The 18,486-nt window shown below is 42.5% G+C and overlaps 1 protein-coding gene across 1 annotated transcript; it reads right to left on the reverse strand.

Annotated features, from left to right (window-relative positions):
• Positions 1-3,293: 3,293 nt before the first annotated feature.
• Positions 3,294-16,386, reverse strand: PLEK2 (pleckstrin 2). The gene is made up of 9 exons (XM_036737187.1): positions 16,339-16,386; positions 10,384-10,548; positions 8,433-8,614; positions 6,906-6,997; positions 6,319-6,506; positions 5,986-6,087; positions 4,962-5,045; positions 4,383-4,461; positions 3,294-3,486 (listed from the first exon to the last, which is right to left on the reverse strand). The coding sequence occupies exons 1-9, from the start codon at positions 16,384-16,386 to the stop codon at positions 3,359-3,361; spliced, it is 1,068 nt and encodes a 355-aa protein (XP_036593082.1). The 3' UTR covers positions 3,294-3,358.
• Between the last annotated feature and the right edge of the window lie 2,100 nt (positions 16,387-18,486).

Consider the following 18,486-nt stretch of genomic DNA (forward strand, 5'->3'; position numbering starts at 1 on the left):
GTCAGACTTCTTATTTCAGTTTCCTATGGGCTGGGGTCACTGCAGCTAATGGGAGTATGGAAGAATATTTAAGGGAAAAGATAATTTCCGCTCTGTTCTTGAGTCACCTTCAGGAAAAACCCTTTCAACTATCTGGGATATTCTAAAAGGAGCAGGAAATGGCACTTCTTTCCTCTCTAATATCTAAGTGAAGCAAAATAAGCTGCTCCTCTGACTTTAGTCAGTGAAAATTGTCTCTTAGTCTTTCTTTCACCTTTACATTCCTTCTGAAAACAAGTACTCCTCAAAGAAATCATAAACTAACTGGTGTAGGGCACTCCAAATAAATCTTGGAATGGAAAATTGAAAAGTTCCATAAACTTTTTTTTTTAGACCTTGAAAGTCCAGGGTGGCGGATTACTGCAAGGGGTGCACAGAGATGGATGGACAGTGAATTTTCCACTGTGAATTCCAGTGGAATTTATCATGTAGGATTGAGACTTGACTCCTAGGTGAACTTGTCATGTTTTGCTGTTTCCCACATTACTCTTCAAGGAATAGATGTGTGCAAATTTCTAAACATGATGAAAAAAACAAACATGCTAAACCTTAGAGCATGTTCTACTGATTGTCTTAGTGGCATCTTTATATATGACATGTAAAATTCGTGTGTGTGTGTTAAAACAATTCTTAAAACCTCAAGGAAAAGGAGTTGACTTTTCAGAGAGCTGCCACAGGTTTCACCTATGAAACTGCATCTTTGGAGATGGTTCTAACAAGTTAAGATTAACAATTGAAAAAGAGGAGCTTAATGCATCCCAATAATCTTCCTGTATGTGATTGAAAGAGTTAATGTAGTGGGTGCGTGCGCATGCGTGTATGAGACACCATACACAGGCAGCTCAGTGACACAGTGGACTTGGGGGAGATCAGAGTTCAAATCCTGCCTTTCACTAGTTGTGTGACTGGGCATTCACTTAACCACTGCCTCAGTTTCCTCACCTATAAAATAGGGATAGTAGCACCTGTTTCATAGGATGGTTATGAGAATCAAATGGGATAACATGTAAAGTACTTTGTAAATATTAAGGCATAATATAAATGCTCACTACCACCTGTGTATGTATTGGTATGCATGAAGCTTGTGAGTGTAAAGACCTGTGTTTTCATTGGTTAAAGGAGTTCTCCAATCCAGCACTCCTCCATAACAGTGCAGATCAGCTTCTGTTAAGCAATTTCATAGTTTCAGGGATTTGGTCAGGGCACTGGGGAAAAAAGTCTCGTGCCTTGGCCTCCTGTCTCATTGCTAGTATGTCAGGCAGAGCTTGAACCTGGTCATGCTGACTAAGACCAGCTGTTTGTCCATCGCAACATGTTACTGCTTTGCAAAAAGAAATACGAAAACAAATGGAAGAAGAAAATAAGTCCTGCTTTCACTATTGGTTTTGGCCAGCTCTGGTAAAGTAGGAAACAAACGAATATCTATTGATCCTCCATGATGTCCCAGTTTTTTTAGGTTGATAGTTTCATGCTTATGCACAGGTGGCTTCTTTTCATTGTTGCCTCAGGATTGCTAGCCTTTACATTTCAGTACCATGAAACTTTCTTGAAGATCAAACTTTGGGAAGCCATTGCTGCTTCCAAGATATTGGGAGATGTGTATATATAGCATAAGATAATTTTGGGGTGGGGGGCACCGGCAGCTGAGGGGGATCAAGAAATGCACCTTGTGGTACTTAAATTGACATTTTGAGAGGCAGAGGCTGGAAAACATTCCTGGCTTAGAATGTGCTCTCTTGCATGGCCCATGCAAAAGCACAGAGATTGGGGGAGGAAGTATTGTGTAAGGAACTTCAAAAGACCGGGTTTGACTGGACATTAGGTGCAGAGAAAGGTGATAATGTACAAGGCCGGAAATAGGCCACAATTGCACTGTCCTAGTCATCAGCCCACATGGTGTCAGATGAATTTGTGCAAGTATTTAAAAACTTTTTTGAAAGGTTTTCCCATCATACCTTTTCAGTTTTTGAGAAGCCACAAACTAAATGCTTAACTCCATAGAAATTTTGACCTTGGTGAAAATCATGGAAAATTATGCTTTAAAGAGTGGCCTAAAAACAAAGTAAGGTAGAACATTTGGGTTTCCTGATTATTCAAGATAAGCTATAATAGAATTTAAAAGAATAAGGAGAACAAATTATACTCAAGACCTTCAGATATATCTATTGCAAATTATGCCTTATTCAAATAACTATAAGAACTAAGGCCAGATCCTTTTATTAGCTTAATTTATTCAGGGTGAAAGTAACAGATAACTCAGATTAGCCTCTTCCCTACTTGGATGCCAAGAATTCTCCCTAATTTGGACTAATTCTCAGCAAACATTCATTTCAAGACCATTCCTGATTTAGTCCCTGTGCCCTTTAGATTTTTCTTTATTGTCTTTTAATCTAATTGTAGCAGTTTATCCTGCCACACTGACTGACCACTTCCTGGTATGCTGCATCTCACTGGATAGCTATTCTCAAAATCTGAGTAGTTCAAGACCACCCACTTGACTTATGGCTTGTTTCATGGCAAGTGCAAAACCAAAGTTTACTTTCACCAAAGATTTAGGGGAAGAGGTAAAATAGTATTCAACTTGAAGTCTATGTCACCACCACTGTTCTCATTCATGCTTCTAGGTTGGGGTGCCTTTAAGTGTAGGTGAGGTTCCTTCTGATCTGAGAGTCAAAGTTCTTTCAATATACACAGTCTCAATTGATCTTAACCAGGACTCTATGAGGTCAGGGATTCTTAATTTATAGATGAGTCTAAGGCTTAGGAGTGATTGGCATTAAGTTAAGTGCTGGAGCCAGACTCAGTCCCAGCCCAGGGGTCTTGGCCACTAAATTACCACTGCTTTTGTTGAGAAGCACTTTGAGAGCTGTCTCATTTATTCAACAAATATTTATTAAGCACCTAAAGTGTTTATAAAACATTTCAGGATAAAATAATTTCCCATTTCCATTTGTCCTTAAGAAAAAAGAATTGTCCTGTTTTATCCCTCCTCAGGGATATGTGAATCTGTGAAGATTGGTGTGAGGCCATTGGGGAATGTGGTTTTTAAGCCTCCATAAAAAAGGCAGTTCCTGGTCTGGCACCAAAATGAAGATGCTGGACCATCGATGAGACAGGTTCCTCATTTATAAGGAAGATATTGGTAGTAAAGATACTCTATAATTAGAATGTTCCTAGGAAGCCCTCGGCTCCAGTCTCACATCAAAGTGGTAGTAATGTGTATAGAAAGTCACTGAAACGTTCAAGGTCTTGACAGAAGGCCTGATCCTGGAGGTCCAGCAGATGTCTTCAGAGGTAGGTGTGAGCCTGGCGACCTTGCTCATGTTAATCGTTTGATAGCTTCGATCCACTCAACTCTCTCTGCCTTGCTGCTGGCCTGGATGTAGTAGTGGACATCATCCTTAGTGATCACTTTGAAGAGGTTGCCTTGTACATTGCCTTTAACACCTAGAAAGAAAAGTCAACCAATGAAATGATGGATTGCTTTTAAAACCCCAGCTTTGAGCTTCTGTGTAACAACAAACTTGCTCTTGCCCACCGGGAAAGAAAGAAAGTTTTAATAAGCTACAGCAGGCCTTGGCCTATTGGAGGTTGGCCTGGTAAGAAGATGCACTTGTACCTATATTTAATGTACTAAATTATGCTAGATGAGGTATGGAAAGGGTGGTGGTTGGAACCTAGTAGACGCTTGCCAAAAGTAAAGTTAATGGAAATGGAAGAATGCCCTCACAATACATATTGCTTGCTGTATTGTGCATATGAATTGAAGGGTCCTTCACAGTGGCAATTAAAAGTAAGTGCCTCTAGACAATTCTCAAGAGAGCAATTAAAGATAAGTGGCAAATCTGTGCTGGTAGGAAGAATTAAATGCTGCAAGTTCCATCACCAATGAAATCACAGGTCTGAGCCAAATAAAATGATTCACTACTCAGTAAATCAGTCCATCTCATAATTTTTCTTTATTTCCTGACTGTGCTTTGGTCTTGACCAGTAGAATGCACAAACATTATACAGTCTTACCGCAGTGGTCCCTGGGGCAAAAAAAAAGGTGCTTCATCTCTATGCCAGACATATAGAAATTCCATTTTCTGGGGGCAGAGTAAAATGTGAGTATGTAGAAAAATACTGAAGTCTCCTCACTTGCCTTTTTTTTTCCTGTCAGTTCTGAAATAGTGGCAGCAAACCAGGTCCTTCCTATTGTACCTCCAAGAAGTAAAGGGTAAAGAGGGGCTATCCTTTTCACCTATCAAGCCTGTACAATCCATGTTTTATCAGGGTAGTGCTCCTGAGACACTGGAGGAATGCTCGTGGTCCTTGCTGTCTTGGGGAGGTATGCCTCTTACCAGTGGGAACTCCATTATCCTCCAAAGCTGAAACCAGGGAGCCACGGAGAGAAAACCCACCAACTGGCCTGTTCTCCTCCTGTAGACACAGAAAAGAAATTCAAGGGAGAATTATGATTGCTCTAATGCAAAAACGAATGAGTTCCCTTCAATTACAGAAGTAAGAGTTGCTTGAAGCTGTAACAAAATAAGGGCGACGGAAGTCATGGCTACAGTGGACAGTGTGTATCATCACAGGGGAAGCAGGCCTTCCCAACGGGTAATCATCTTGAAGACAGACCTACGGAGAGCCATAATGAAACTGATCTTTAAGAAAGATGTGGTATACTGTGGAGGGGGAGGAAACCAAAAGCAAAAATATGAAAAATACTTTGAGGAGAGTTCTGCTGCACTAATCAGATGGAAAAGGTCAAAACTGGCATCACTATTGTCCATTGAAACAGAAAGGAAGAACAATTATAAATCAATTTAGGAAGAAAGAGATGGGAAGGGTAATAAGCATCACACCACATTTCATCAACCAAGATTTTCCTGCAAGTATCACCCTCAGGGCTAGTGCTGAAGTGTTCCATTGCTCACCTTGGAAGGGTTATAATAGTGTAGGAAAGCAGGGTCGCTCCTCAGAACAAAGCGCCTCACTTTCCAGTTTTTCCTCTTATGTCCCTGGAACAGAGAAAACCAATTGTTCCTTACAATCCTTTCACACATCAACTGCATCTTTAAGCAGGTTCAAGCAGAACCTGCCAATTAAAATACTGCAACATTGTTTTGGGGCCAGCCTTTCCTGAAGTTATGCCCTGATCAGTGGAGTTTTATGAGAAAAAGAGCTGCATGTTGCGGAACTCTTAGGGCCAAGAAGGGTAAACACAGAAAATGGAGTATGTTGTCGCAATCCAGACAAAACTTGGGGGGAGGAGGAGAAGCAGGGAGGTGAGTTAGGCAAAGAGAGTTTGCTTTTCGAGCAAACTTCATATCGACATTTTTTGCGTTCAGTCACGTCCGATTCTTCATTTGGGGTTTTCTTGGCAAAAACATTAGAGTGGTTTTGCCATTTCTGTCTATAACTCAATTTACTGATGAGAAAACGCAGGTAAATGGGGTAAAATGACTTGCCCAGGGACACACAGCTAGTCTGAGGCCAGATTTGAATTCAAGAAGATGAGTCTTCCTGACTCCAGGCCTGGCACTCTATTGATTGTACCACCTGGCTGCACTTTACATTGAGATAGATAGATAGATAGATAGATAGATAGATAGATAGATAGATAGATGATAGAAAGATATAGATATAGTTAAGACATGAGTTCAAGTCCTGACTCTGGCACATGCTGGCCTCAGACAACTGTAAGACACAGATGAGATCTTGATCCAAATGGGTGGAGGAGAGAATTTCCATATACCATTAACATCCCATGTCCAGACCTCCTCCCCCCCAAAATAGAAAAATAAATATAAGTATATTTTTGAACTTGCTTCCTGTCTGTGTAATCCAAATGCACCATAGGATTCATATAGGTATTAATTATCCTTGCCTCTGTTCTCTGCTGTTCCCTCACTCCCTGGCTACTCCAGCTGGCCTGTTGAGAAGCCCACTTAGCTGTACCTGCTTGGCTAAATATCCTTGTTTAATCACTGTGCCACTCAGTTCAGCGGTGCTAAAGTCGAATTCTTCTTTTGAATTTGTCTTCTTCTTACAGCTTTCAGTCTACAGAAGATAAAGAAAGGAGCAACAATTGGGCTTCCAAGAAAATTAAATTCGTTGATTCAAAAACAGGTCAGAACTCATAATGAAGTTGTGTGACTGATTCCAGCCCTTCCCATAGCTCTGTAGCACACACTGCACAGCTCTTTCTAACGTCCTCTGTGTGAGTCTGTGTCTCCAGCAGCAGGCAATGGAAGGGGAGGTGCCATAAATGGAGGTCCTGCTACCACTTACAAAAATGTACAGGGCCGTGGAATCGTCAACAAACTGCTCTGCTAAATCCCCAGAGCGAATGGCCTCAGTGCTCCGGTTTCCAATGGGCTTAAGGAAGTTCTCCTCCATCAGCATGGAGGCAAGAGTCACAGCTTCAATCCGACTAGCAGCAAAATGACTGGAGATAAGCCAGTCCACCAGAGAAGAGCCTGGGGGAAGGTGAGGACAGGTCAGATCTCACTAGGGCAGAAGGTACTGCCTCCTTCACAACTAGACTGGCAACTGTCTCGGCATCCGGACCTATAAAACAGCCAGCTCCATCCTGATTAAAAACAGACTATGTGTATGTGATAGCACACAACCCCAGAGCAGCCTGAAAGACTGCCAGTGTGGCCCAGGGTGATGACAAAGAACACTAATGACACACCCCACTACCCAGCAGTTTGCCAAGGAATTCTATCTTCCCATAGCCCAGTGGGCCAGGACATGGCTCTGAGCTCAACTCAAGAAGGCCCCGGGCATATCATCTCCCATCTATCTATTTTCCAATGAAGAGTGCAACCCACCCTTCCCTGCCAGCCTACAAGTGACTAGCTCCTTGGGCATACCTATGAAGGTCTTTTTATAGGTGCTTCCCTGTTCCATATTGGGCGATGGGCGTATTCCACAGCTACTGTCACGCATCTTGTCAATTATATCACTATGCAATGCAAGAGAAAGGAATTAGTGTCTTGTTCAACGTGGGAAAGGCACCCCTGACCAAAATGTACCAATCCAGCAATGCTGTATGAGGGAAGACACTGGGCTGAAGGCGGTCTCTATTAGTAGGCAGGCTACCAATATATGGATTAGTAGCAACAAATAAAGATGGTTTGGCATCTGAATCTAACCCAGTGGAGCAGAGGGGAATGGGGAGGTGGGTGGGGGCAGGGAACCACACAATTTGAGATCAAATATAAAACCCTTCATAACCTGTCTTCCTACACCTTACTCCCCGCAATGTACTTTGCAATCCAGTGACACTGGCCTCTTTGTTCCTCACACAAGACACTATCTCCCAGTTCCAGACATTTTCATTGTCCCCTATTCCTAGAATTCTCTCCCTCCTCATTTCCATATCCTGGCTTCCCTAGCTTCCTTCAAATCCCAGCTAATTCTTCTATCTTGTTCATACACAGTTGTTTGCATGTCTTATGTCTTCATATGCCCTGCACTTAGCACAGTGCCTAGAACATGGTAGGCAGTTAATAAATGCTTCTTGACTGACTGACTGAGATACCTCAAAGAACCATTTATAGGTTGAAGTAACAAATATCAAACAGGAATGGGAAGATTGATACCTGGAAGAGTAGTAGGCACTATGTATGAATCAACTATGTAGCATTATTGGGCAGCTGGGCCTGGAGTTAGGAAGACCTGAGTTCAAATCCAGCCTCAGATAATAGCTGTGTGACCCTGGGCAAGTCATTTCCCTCTATTTGCCTCAGTTTTCTCATCTGTAAAAATGTGCTAGAGAAGGAAATGGGAAACCACTCTAGTATCTTTGCCAACAAAACCCCAAATAGAGTCACAGAGAATTAAAGGCGACTGAAACAACTGAACCACAAAGATGTGGCAGTATTAATCACTTGCCCTTAAAAGCTCTAAAGATAGTGACAAATGCAGAAAATTGTTGACAGTGCAAATTAAAATTAAAATATGTTGTCAGGTATTGAGATATGGGGGTGATATAAAAATGTTAGTAAAAAATTTTAAGTGCTTTAGGATATATATTCATTTCCAAATTATAAAAGCCAAGAATTTTGTAACACACCTTGAAAAAATAGGAAACAATCTGGGATAAAATCAGAATTTGTGATTATAGGACTTTGGGTTCATCCTGTAACTTTCTTGGGGAAAAAGAGGGCACCTGTGTCTCAGAAGAAAGAGTGAAGGAATTAGTAAGATTAGAGATGCATGGGTACTCTGACCTTAGAGCTAAAGTAGGGGAAACCTCCTGCCTCAAAACGTACAGTAATGGGGAACTGGCCAATGAGAGTTCAGCCCTGGGAGTATACATGGGGGACCCTTTTGAATGTTTGATGAGACTGCTTCTAGATAATTATGATGATATGGAAAGAGGAAATCACACTCACTGAAGGCTGATGTGAGAGGGAAGCCGGAATGAGTTTTTCATGATGTGAAGCTGCTGGACTTTTCCTGGTTGTCCAGCATGAATCGCACCTGTTATCTCAAAGGCCCAGGCATCCCTGTCTTCTCTGGAACAGGCCTCCAAGAAGTAGTCTGTGGATGTTCTGGTCCTTAGCTTAATGAGGAGCTGTGGCAAGAAACAGAGTCAGCCAATCACACTGGAGCTTGGCAAGAATATGCAAAACGGTAGAATGGTTGGGATACCCTCTGGGACCCAACCAGGATGAAACAAAGAATCCTATGGATCCAAAAAAGCCTTGGAGACCAATGAGGTTGGATTCTAGACACCAAAATCCTTGACATCTCAGGTCCTATAGGATAATGATTTTCTAAAACTCTAAAACTCTCATTACCCATAAATTGTCATCCTGTCTCCTGAGCTTGCTTAGGCTTTGAACAGTACTCATAGGTAGAGGCATGACTTCATCATAGTCACAGGATTTAAACCTAGAAGTGACCTCCACCTGTTATCTCTTGAAATTGATTGTTTCCTTTATCTTATGACATTTACTAAGAATTCTTAAAATGCAATATTTAGGGAAGCTGTGGAGAAAATATAGTAAAATGGCAAGACCCTCTTTGTCCCTAATTAACTATAGAACTTTGATCAAGTCACTGAACTTCTGTTCTCTCATTAGAAAAATGAGGGCGTCGGGTTAGATGACCCCTCTGGCTCCTTCTGGCTCAAAATCTGTAAAATAAGGACCCCATTCCTATTCTTGCTCCTTAACACTGGGTGCTAACAACAAAAGCCTTCTCCCAGGTGAGACAATTCGACCACATGCAGAGGATGTACCCAGGTAGGGCGCAGAAGAGCAAGCCTCTCAGCAACCTTTCTGCTGGATTCAGAGATGCCCCTAATGAGACCATATTCCCAAGGTCAGTTCTCATCCTTCTATTCTTGAGCCACATTCTGTCCTTTGTCAATCTCTCAAATCTTATTCTCTAGGGCAGATGCCACTCCCACCGCCTGCCCCCAATTCCATCCCATGCTTCCATTCTCCTGTTTTAACACTTTGGCTTTATAATAACTTTTTATAGCCTATAATTATAAAAGGCAGCTTTATAGTTAGGCACAGTGGATAGAGTGCTCGGCCTGGAGTCAGGAAGACCTGAGTTCAAACCCAGTCTCAGACACGTATTAGCTATGTGTGACTCTGAGCAACTCACTTAACCTGACCTCTGTCTGCCTCAGTCTCCTCAGTCATAAAAGAGGGAAAATAATGGCACTTAGTCCCAGGGTTATTGTGAGGATAATATATTTGTAAAGTGCTTCGGCATACTGGCTTTTTATGTATTGGGCGTGATTTAATTTATTGTTGGCATTTATTAAGTAGGCACTTACAAATGCTTTTTTCCTTCCTTCTATAAGGGGAGAGAGTATGTCTTATATTTTGTAGCCCTAGTACCTGGCCTATTCTATTATATAATGAATAAGTATCAATTGATTCATTGATTCAGTTGCTTTCTAAGGACGGGATAGGCTTGCCTCTAATTTTAAGAGGGACAAATCTTAGCGCAAGTCAAGAGTCAATTACCGAAGCGGTAAAAGACAATGTGGCCTAGTGGTTAGAGGGCTCAACTTGCGATCCGGAATCTTGGATTTTAATTTTGCCACGATCTTGAGTATTGCTTCTCAGGGCCTGAGTTTCCTCATCTGTAAAGTGAGGCTAATAGCAATTTTGCTACCTACATCAAAGGGTTTTTGTTAAGAAAGCATTCTGGGAACAAAGTGGTGAAAACACCCTAGAGAGGTCATATCAACACAGCAGGCTGACCATCATAAGAACACCAGAGTGGGTAGTAGAGGTAGGAGTCTGGGTAGGAATAGAGAAGAGAAAGGGCTTTTCTTTTCTTTTTTTTTTAAATAAAAAAATAAGAACTTTTTTCACATACCGGTCTGTTTTCATATTCCAGGCAAGGGCAGGTGATGGTGCAGCCATCCAGGAGGATCCGGCCTTTAGGAGAGGCACCTCTCCTGCCCCCCTCCAGCTTATAATACAGCAGTGTGTTCTGCCTCAATATAAACCATCTGACCTTCCAGTTGTGGACAATGTGACCCTGTAGGCAAATGGAAATTCCACGTCAAAAACCATGCCGTGTGCCAGCTTTGGAAAGGCACGCATCCTCCTCCCTCAAGATATCGGCCAAGCTGAGTTCAGGCAAGTGTACCCCATAGCCAGGTAGTAACCGGCATGAGTATGTTCCCCTGCCCCTCCCCTAAATAAAAAGGGCTCCTCTTCCAACCAGAGACACGTGAACACATCAATGTGCAGGATCACTCTTTCTGTTGTGCATGTGACAGGAACTCGGTTGGCTTAGGTCTCAGTTTCCTCACCTGTCAAATAAAGGTTTGGAGCTAAATAACCTCCCAGGTTTCTTCCATTTCAAGTCCTGTGATCCTATGATTTCAACCTTGATACCAGGTCCTTGGTCTTGAGGTTTTTGACTACTTCCTCTCTCTGTGCCTTTGAACAGACCATCCTCCACTCCTGCAACTGCCTCTCTCCTTACCTCCTCCTTCTTAGAATCCTTATTTCCATTCAAGCCTCCCCTCATTCTATAGGAAAACATTCCTCATACCATTAGTTACCAGCGCGCTGAACCTCCTCAAACAAAGATCCTGAATGTTTTTCAATTCCAGGCTTCTCAAAAAGACAAACCTAGCAAAATGTGTAAGTCCTAAGCGCTAACCAGTCTTCCTTCTTTTTGTCAGTAGGGCCAGCAGAAGAAACCTCTGTAGCTGAGAGGTTATAAGACAGCCATCTTGTATTCAAAGTATTCAAACTTGTACTAAATGAGAAAATTGGTTGTAGGCCAACGTAAGGAAGCAGTGTCCTTTCAGAGGCCGAAAAAGAATGAGTTTGGTTCTCAGCCAAACCACAAGGTATATGAGAAAGCAAGGTCTGGGCTTGTTTCCCAGAGCTGAGCTTAACCTTCTGGTTAGGCTCCAGCTTGGTGAAGAAGGGCTTGTTCCTGATGGAGTCAAAGCCCCCATGGGCACTTACAAACTCATTCTTTCACCCACTCATTCATCAAGCATTCATTTACGTATCAAGCAAAAACTTTGAGCTTAAGCGCTCTATTAAGTGTTATTGAGGGATACAAAAGAAATAGGAGATGTAGTACCGATAATGTTATTTTAAGTATGAGCAGAAAATCATATTATCTAACAAGTTTTGAAGACCAAGAATATGGACACAGAGATTGTTATCAAATAAAACTTCCAACAAAGTTTATCCAAAATATAATGAAATACATAATAATTATAGCACTGCATGAAGATCAGACCAAATGGTAAGCAGTCCACATAAATCTCTATAAGGAATACTACATAGTCAAACCAAGTTTCAACATTACTTTTTTCCTCTTAGATTGAATCGTTTCTTTTACACTATGTACAATTTAATTTTCTTTTAATACACATACACATTAAGGGGCAAAGAAAGCTTTATTTGTTATTTACTTTCCGTTTTCTGACCCTGGCATTCTATCTCCTCTGTGCCTTCAGACAAGCCGTTCTCCATGCCTAGAATGCACTACTTTCTCATCTTCCCCTCCTAAAATCCCTAGTTTCATCTAGGATTTCCACCTTCTACAGGAGATGTTCCTGACACCATTAGTTATCAATGCTCTTTACCTCCTCAAATTGTTTCTGTGTGTGCATGTTTGTGTGCACATGTGGTGTGTGTGTGTATGTGTGTGTGTGTGTGTGTGTGTACACATGCTTATCTGGTTACACTTTCCTTTCATTAGAATGTAAGTTCCCTAAGGTCTGGAACTGTCTCACTTTTGAAGAGCTTAAAATTTTTTTTATTAACTCATTCATTCATTATTTTTATCCCTAGTATCTGTCACAATTCAATGTACTTAGTAAGTATTTAATAAGTGCTCATTGGATCGGATTGGTTTACAATCCAACTCTCTAATTTCTGGGGTTCTTTATATCCTTGGCCAAGGGTCGAGGACTTCTGTGTCTCCAACCCTCACCCTTGTCTTCCCTCACTTCAAGGGCCCTTAGGAAGAGCTTTAGGTGTCTTAGATATGAAAGACCTTAGACTTGTGTAGGGCTAGCCTTGGGGCTAAGATGGGCCAGGGCCCATGTCCTTTCCTAACTAGTAGACATGAAATCTTAATGGTGAAAAGGACTACAGATACATAAGCAGGGGCGGGGGGTGGAGACAGAGATAGAGATATGGGGGGGGGCAGAGAGAGAGAGAGAGAGAAAGAGAGAATTTATTGAAGGCTTATTAATGTGTCAGGCATTGTGCAAAGCACTGATGATACAAATACAAACAAAAAAGAAAGTACCTGCCCTTCCTCAAAGGGCTTATATTCTATGGAGGAAGGCAACATGTAAAGGGGTACTGAAAAGAGGTGGAGAAGAGAGAAAGAATAATGTGGCTGGCAAAGAGGAGGAGGCTGGAGTACAGGTGGAGAACTGAGGTGAGAGCAAAGGAGATAGGATAATAGCACTGCCTGCAACCTTATCTGCAGTTGCTGGGCGGATAGCAAGGAGCCAACTTTTAGGGAATCATGGGATTTTTCGAGCCAGAGGGACCGGTCCAACCCTATCATTTTGCAGAGGAGAAAACTAAGGCCCAGAGGCAGTTACAGAACTCAGCCAGGACCAGAACTCAGGGGCTTCTGAATTGATTCTTCAGAGTAACACAAATGCTTTCGTTTTCAAATCTTATCTACCACCGCCCCAACCTACTCAGTGCTCAAAAAAAGACTGTGAGGAGGCCCCAGCTTTATAGCCTAGAGCAGTGATTACTGGTCTGTTTTGGGCTGGGCGGACTCCTCATGCCTCAGCCTGTTTTCAGTCTTTCCTTCTCACCTCTGGCACAAGTGGCTATACTTTGGCTACAGCAACTCCCGGGTTAGGGAGCAAACCCTTTGAAATGCCCTTCTTGAAGATGCCAACCCCAGAATTGCAAGGAATTTTCTCATAACTTTCCCAAAGGACCTCAGTGGGTGGCTCTTCCACTTTCACTTCCAGAGGCTGGGGCTGGGGGTGGGGAGTAGTGCGTGGAGGAAGCAAGCAAACTAGCTCCCCTTTCCTTTGTGCAAGGGATTCCAAGGCCAGGGAGCAGCTTGCTGCTTGCCCTACCTAGGGCATCCTCCCCTGGGAGTTTCACTTTATTGCCTTCCAGGAGAGGCATGACATTTCCCAAGACCACCACCCTCTCCTTCCCCCCCTCACCTAAGTTTCCATCAGAAGAGCTTTAGATAGGAGCTGCAAAACCTTGACTTCAAACTAGCTCCTATAACATTTCCTAACATTCATTCAACAAGTGCACATACATTGCCTACTATATGCCAGTGCTAGATTTGGGGATGGGCAAAGACAAAAAATAAACAGTCCCTGTGCTCAAAGAACTTACATTCTAGCGGAGGGTAAGCTGCGCATACAAAGAAAAATCGCTATAAAAGATACAAAGGAATTTCGGGAGGGGGTTCAGGGTCCTAATAACTAGAATGGGGTTGAGAGGCTCCTTGTAGAACGTGGCACTGAGGTGGAGTTTTGATGGAAACTAGGGAATCTGTGAAGGGCGGTGGGGAAGGAGCCACCTGATCAAAGGGGGATGTCTTGCCCAAGGTAGATAGAGTGTCATGGGGGAGGAACAGCAAGTGGGACAGTTTGGAGTGCATGAAGGAGAGTAATGGCCACTAAGCTGGAAAGGTGCCACATCGTGAAGGATTTTAGAATTCAAGTAGAAAAATTTATACTTTATCTTAAAGGAATAAGGAAGCCACTGGAGCTTCTTGAGCATTCAAGTGGCATAATCATTAACTTTTCTCTAGGAAAGGTCCATGCAAAGTAACTTGAAATGAAAGAACTTTTTGTTGTTGTTCAGCCGTTTCAGTTGTGTCCAACTCTCCACGACCCCATTTGGGGCTTTCTTGGCAAAGATACTGAAGCGGTTCATTTTACCAATGAGGAAACTGAGGCAAACAGGATGAAGTGACTTGCCCAGGGTCACACAGCTGGTAAGTGTCTGAGGCCATATTGATAAGCCTTCCTGACTCCAGTCCCGGCAATCTGCCCACTGTGCCAACTGGCTACACCTACTGAGTGTGTCTTCCCTGTTAATTTCATTCCCCTACGAAAACCTGTTCCAGAGTCCCCTAGTCCTGACTGACAATACTGTCCTGGCCTGCCCCTAGTCCATCACAAAGCCCTCAGATTTTGTCTTCGAGCCACAGGGAAACCAGAGAAGTTAACCATTAGTTGTTTCCTTGAGTGTCTGTCAAACTTTGAAAAATTCTAAAGAAACAGACTTATCTTTATCATTCCAATTCAGTCAAGCAAATGTAGCCACATTTCTGTCTAAACCTCGGTGCTGGCATGAGCCTCATCTAGCCCACCTTTGAGCAAATAGTAAATATACCTTCCCACATAATAAACATTACATAATATAGATATAGTGGTTTTACACAATGACATCTAATAACCAATCCCGACTTCAAATCCTGTCTCAGATACTTAACTAGTCTGTGACTTTGAGCAAGTTACAACCACTTTGCCTCAGTTTCCTCTTCTAATAATGAAAGCTAGCAATTATATAGCGCTTTAAGGCTTGCAAATCACTTTACCAATATCTCATTTTATCCTGACAACAATTCTGGAGGTAGATACAGCTATTATTCCCACTTTACAAATGAAGAAACTGAATTAGACAGAAGTTAAGCGATCGCCAGCTTTTTGTTTCAGTCATTTCTGACTCTTCCTCATCCCGTTTGGGGTTTTCTTGGCAAAAATACTGGAGCGGTTTGCCATTTCCATCTCCAGCTCATTTGACAGATTGAGAAACTGAGGCAAAGTGGTGAAGTGGAGGCCAAATTTGAACTCAGGTCTTCTTGACTCCAGATCATTCCATCTGTCAAATGTAGATCAAATAGCACCTACATCCCAGGGTGTAGCAAACCCAAATGAGAAAACGAATGTATTTTGCAAACCTTAAAGTGCTATATAAATACTAGCTGTTATTATTTTTATTATTAATCATTAATCAATTAATTATTAAATTAATTATGTGCTGGAATTGTAGCAATGAAAGGCTACCTAGTGACACCAGAACAACCCGACTTCAAATCTCACTTCAATGCTAGCTGCCTGTCCAAAGGCAAGTTTGGCCTCAGTTTCCTCATTCACTCATGGGGTTGTTATGGGACTCCAGTGAGATAATGCATGTGAAGCTCTTGGCAAACCTTAAAGCCTTTTATAAATGTCAGTCATTAGCAATATTAACATAAACTTTTACTACTGTGCACATTTGGCTTCCTTCACTCTTATCACTGCTACTACCTGTGTCTCTCTCAGATTTGCAGCTTGCACTGAGCTGTCCTCTTCCTTCTGGACTAGCTGGGTTGTTCTCAATCCACCTCTACCCTCCCCAGAGGCCACAGACCACAGGCCACAACTGGAAATGTTTCGTCCCCCTTACACGATTTTTTCACAGACCACACCTTTAGCTTCCCGAAGTATTCTGGGAAGGGCCCAGTTGGATTGCTCTTTTGAATTCGTTAAGAATGCTTTTGTCACATGGCACATCTGCCTTCTGATCAATCTAGGAAGGTGCAGGTCAGGAGCAAAGAAAGGGGCACTGGGAGACTTAGAGGATTGGAGCGGGGGGATGAGGGAGGTGGAACTCCAGGGCTGAACCACAAACCCACATTCTGTAAAACGATATGAAAAGAGATCTCAGGGGCTGGGCAGTGGAGGCAGCGAACTAGATCTGGCCCTCCACCCATACAGCAATTTCTATCCCTCTAGGGAAAAGTCCTCCCTGGAAGAAAAAGACAATAACCCAGGGATAGTTAGCCTGCAGGTGGACATTCACTCACCCTTTTCACAAGGAAGCCTTCTTTTAGCACTCCACCTTCTTGCTCCATCCTGGGTGAGAGACGAGCTACTGCCTGTGCTTGGGGAGAAGCCAGCAGTTAAAAGGGCTCCACCCTCTAGGCTCAGACTTCCTTCTTCTCCCTCCTCCAGCTCTCCCTCCGCCTTCTCCTGGGCCTCCCAGATGGCCTTCTACCTTTGTCTGCTCCTTTTCCTCTGATATTGCAGGTTCTCCTTCTTCCTGCCTTTCCCCTTTTGTGAATTAGGCACTGTATTAGTAAGTAGGTGACTTACCCAGGGTTGCTTCCAGGGAACACCCACTTGAGATTTCCTCTGAAGAACCACCTTCCCGGCTAGTGCCAGTCCCTAACTGTGGCCAGTGCCAGCCCCTGACTCATTTAGGGCAGGGCCTCTTGGACTTTGATATCATCTACACATCACTTTAGTTCCTTAAGTTATTTCAGCCATTCCAGGGAGACAGAGATGCAGGGTGGAGAATGAGAGGAGGCTGCTTGCCAGACCCGGAATTGGGTCAGTTTTCTTTAAAGTGCTATGATTCCTAAAACTTAAATTTGTTGAATTTTCAAAGTTCTGCAGGATAGTTGGGAAACTATGGGAATAAAATGTTTCATATACTGTCAGACTCCATTCTCTGAGCTGCTTCCCATCCTACACACCCTCCCCCCTTTCTTTTTCGTTCTTTGTTACAGGAGATAGCTTCCTAGGTAGGGGAGTGGAAGGGACCTATCTGGAGTCTGTGGTTTAGTAGAAAGAATACTGGATTTGTAGTCTGAACCCCCGGCTTCAAATTTTGCTTATGTTACAAATACAAATACAAATACAAATACTACCAGCTGGGAATAAGCAAAGATTGTCAGATATTGAGAATGCCTGGTGACTGCACTTTGAATTCATTACTTTCCAAGGATTTAGAACTAGAAGAAGTCATAGAGTCCAACCCCCTCATGTTATAGGTGGAAAAACAGACTCAGAGTGAAATACCCGAAGCCCCAAAGGTAATAAGTAAACAGCAATTATCAACCAACAAGCATTTGTTAAATACAAAACAAAATGAAAGAGTTCCTGTCCTCAAGGAATTTGTATTTAATTTATGGAATGGGTCAGGACAGGACCTGTGATTAAATTGGTATAGGGAACTCTCAGTGACGTAATTACCTTGAGGCACTGAGGCCTAAGGGGATTTGCCCGGGATCATAGTACGCGTCAGAGGAAGGACTTGAAACCGCTATGTTACTCTATCAATAATGGCTTAAATTTATATAGCTCCCTTTTGCAAATTTTGCAAATTTATTTTTTATTTTTAGTTTATAACACTCAGTTCCACAAGTTTTTTAGTTCCAAATTTTCTCCCTCTCCCTCTCCTCCCCCCCATTAAACTTATTCACTCAATAGTCAAGTTGTAAAGAAGAATTATAACCAATGGAATGAACCATGAGAAAGAAGAAACAAAACCAAAAAAAGAAGAAAAAAAAGAGAGCAAATAGTTTGCCTCAATCTGCATCCAGACTCCGTAATTCTTTCTCTGGATGCGCATAACTTTTTCCATCATGACTCTTTTGGAGCTGTCTTAGAACCTCATATTGCTGAAAAGAGCCAAGTCTATCAAAGTGAGTCATCACAAATACTGTGTGTCTGTAATCCTGTATAATGTTCTCCTGGTTCTGCTCCCCTCACTCAGCACCAGATCATGTAAGTCTTTCCAGGTTATTATGAAGTCTGTCTACTCCTCATTTCTTATAGCACAATAGTATTCCATTACATTTTGTAATGGCAAGCAAAGTGGGACTTTTCACTGTTTTTTCTTTTGTAGTGCTTCTTAGCACTAAGGCAACCAAGTGCCTTTGATTGAGGCTTGCCTTTGTTTGGAGGAAGGCCCACACCCTTTTGCTAATTAGGTCAGGAGAAAGGAGTGAAGCCCTCCTGCCCTGAAAAAGAATATATACATCTAGGCCTTAAGTCAGAACTCTCAGAACTGTGGGAGGAGAGGTTTTGCTTTGGGGGCTCACTCATTGGAAGAGTGTCTTGCAGAGACTTGGGGGTAGCTGTTAAGGAGCCCTGGGGGGGGGGCAGGCGTTTTGAAAACCCAGGTGTTGGTGCTTCTTTCTCTGGTAACTGTATTGTATTGCTGTGGT

Source organism: Trichosurus vulpecula, chromosome 8 (assembly GCF_011100635.1).
Source record: "Trichosurus vulpecula isolate mTriVul1 chromosome 8, mTriVul1.pri, whole genome shotgun sequence".
NCBI lineage: Eukaryota > Metazoa > Chordata > Mammalia > Diprotodontia > Phalangeridae > Trichosurus > Trichosurus vulpecula.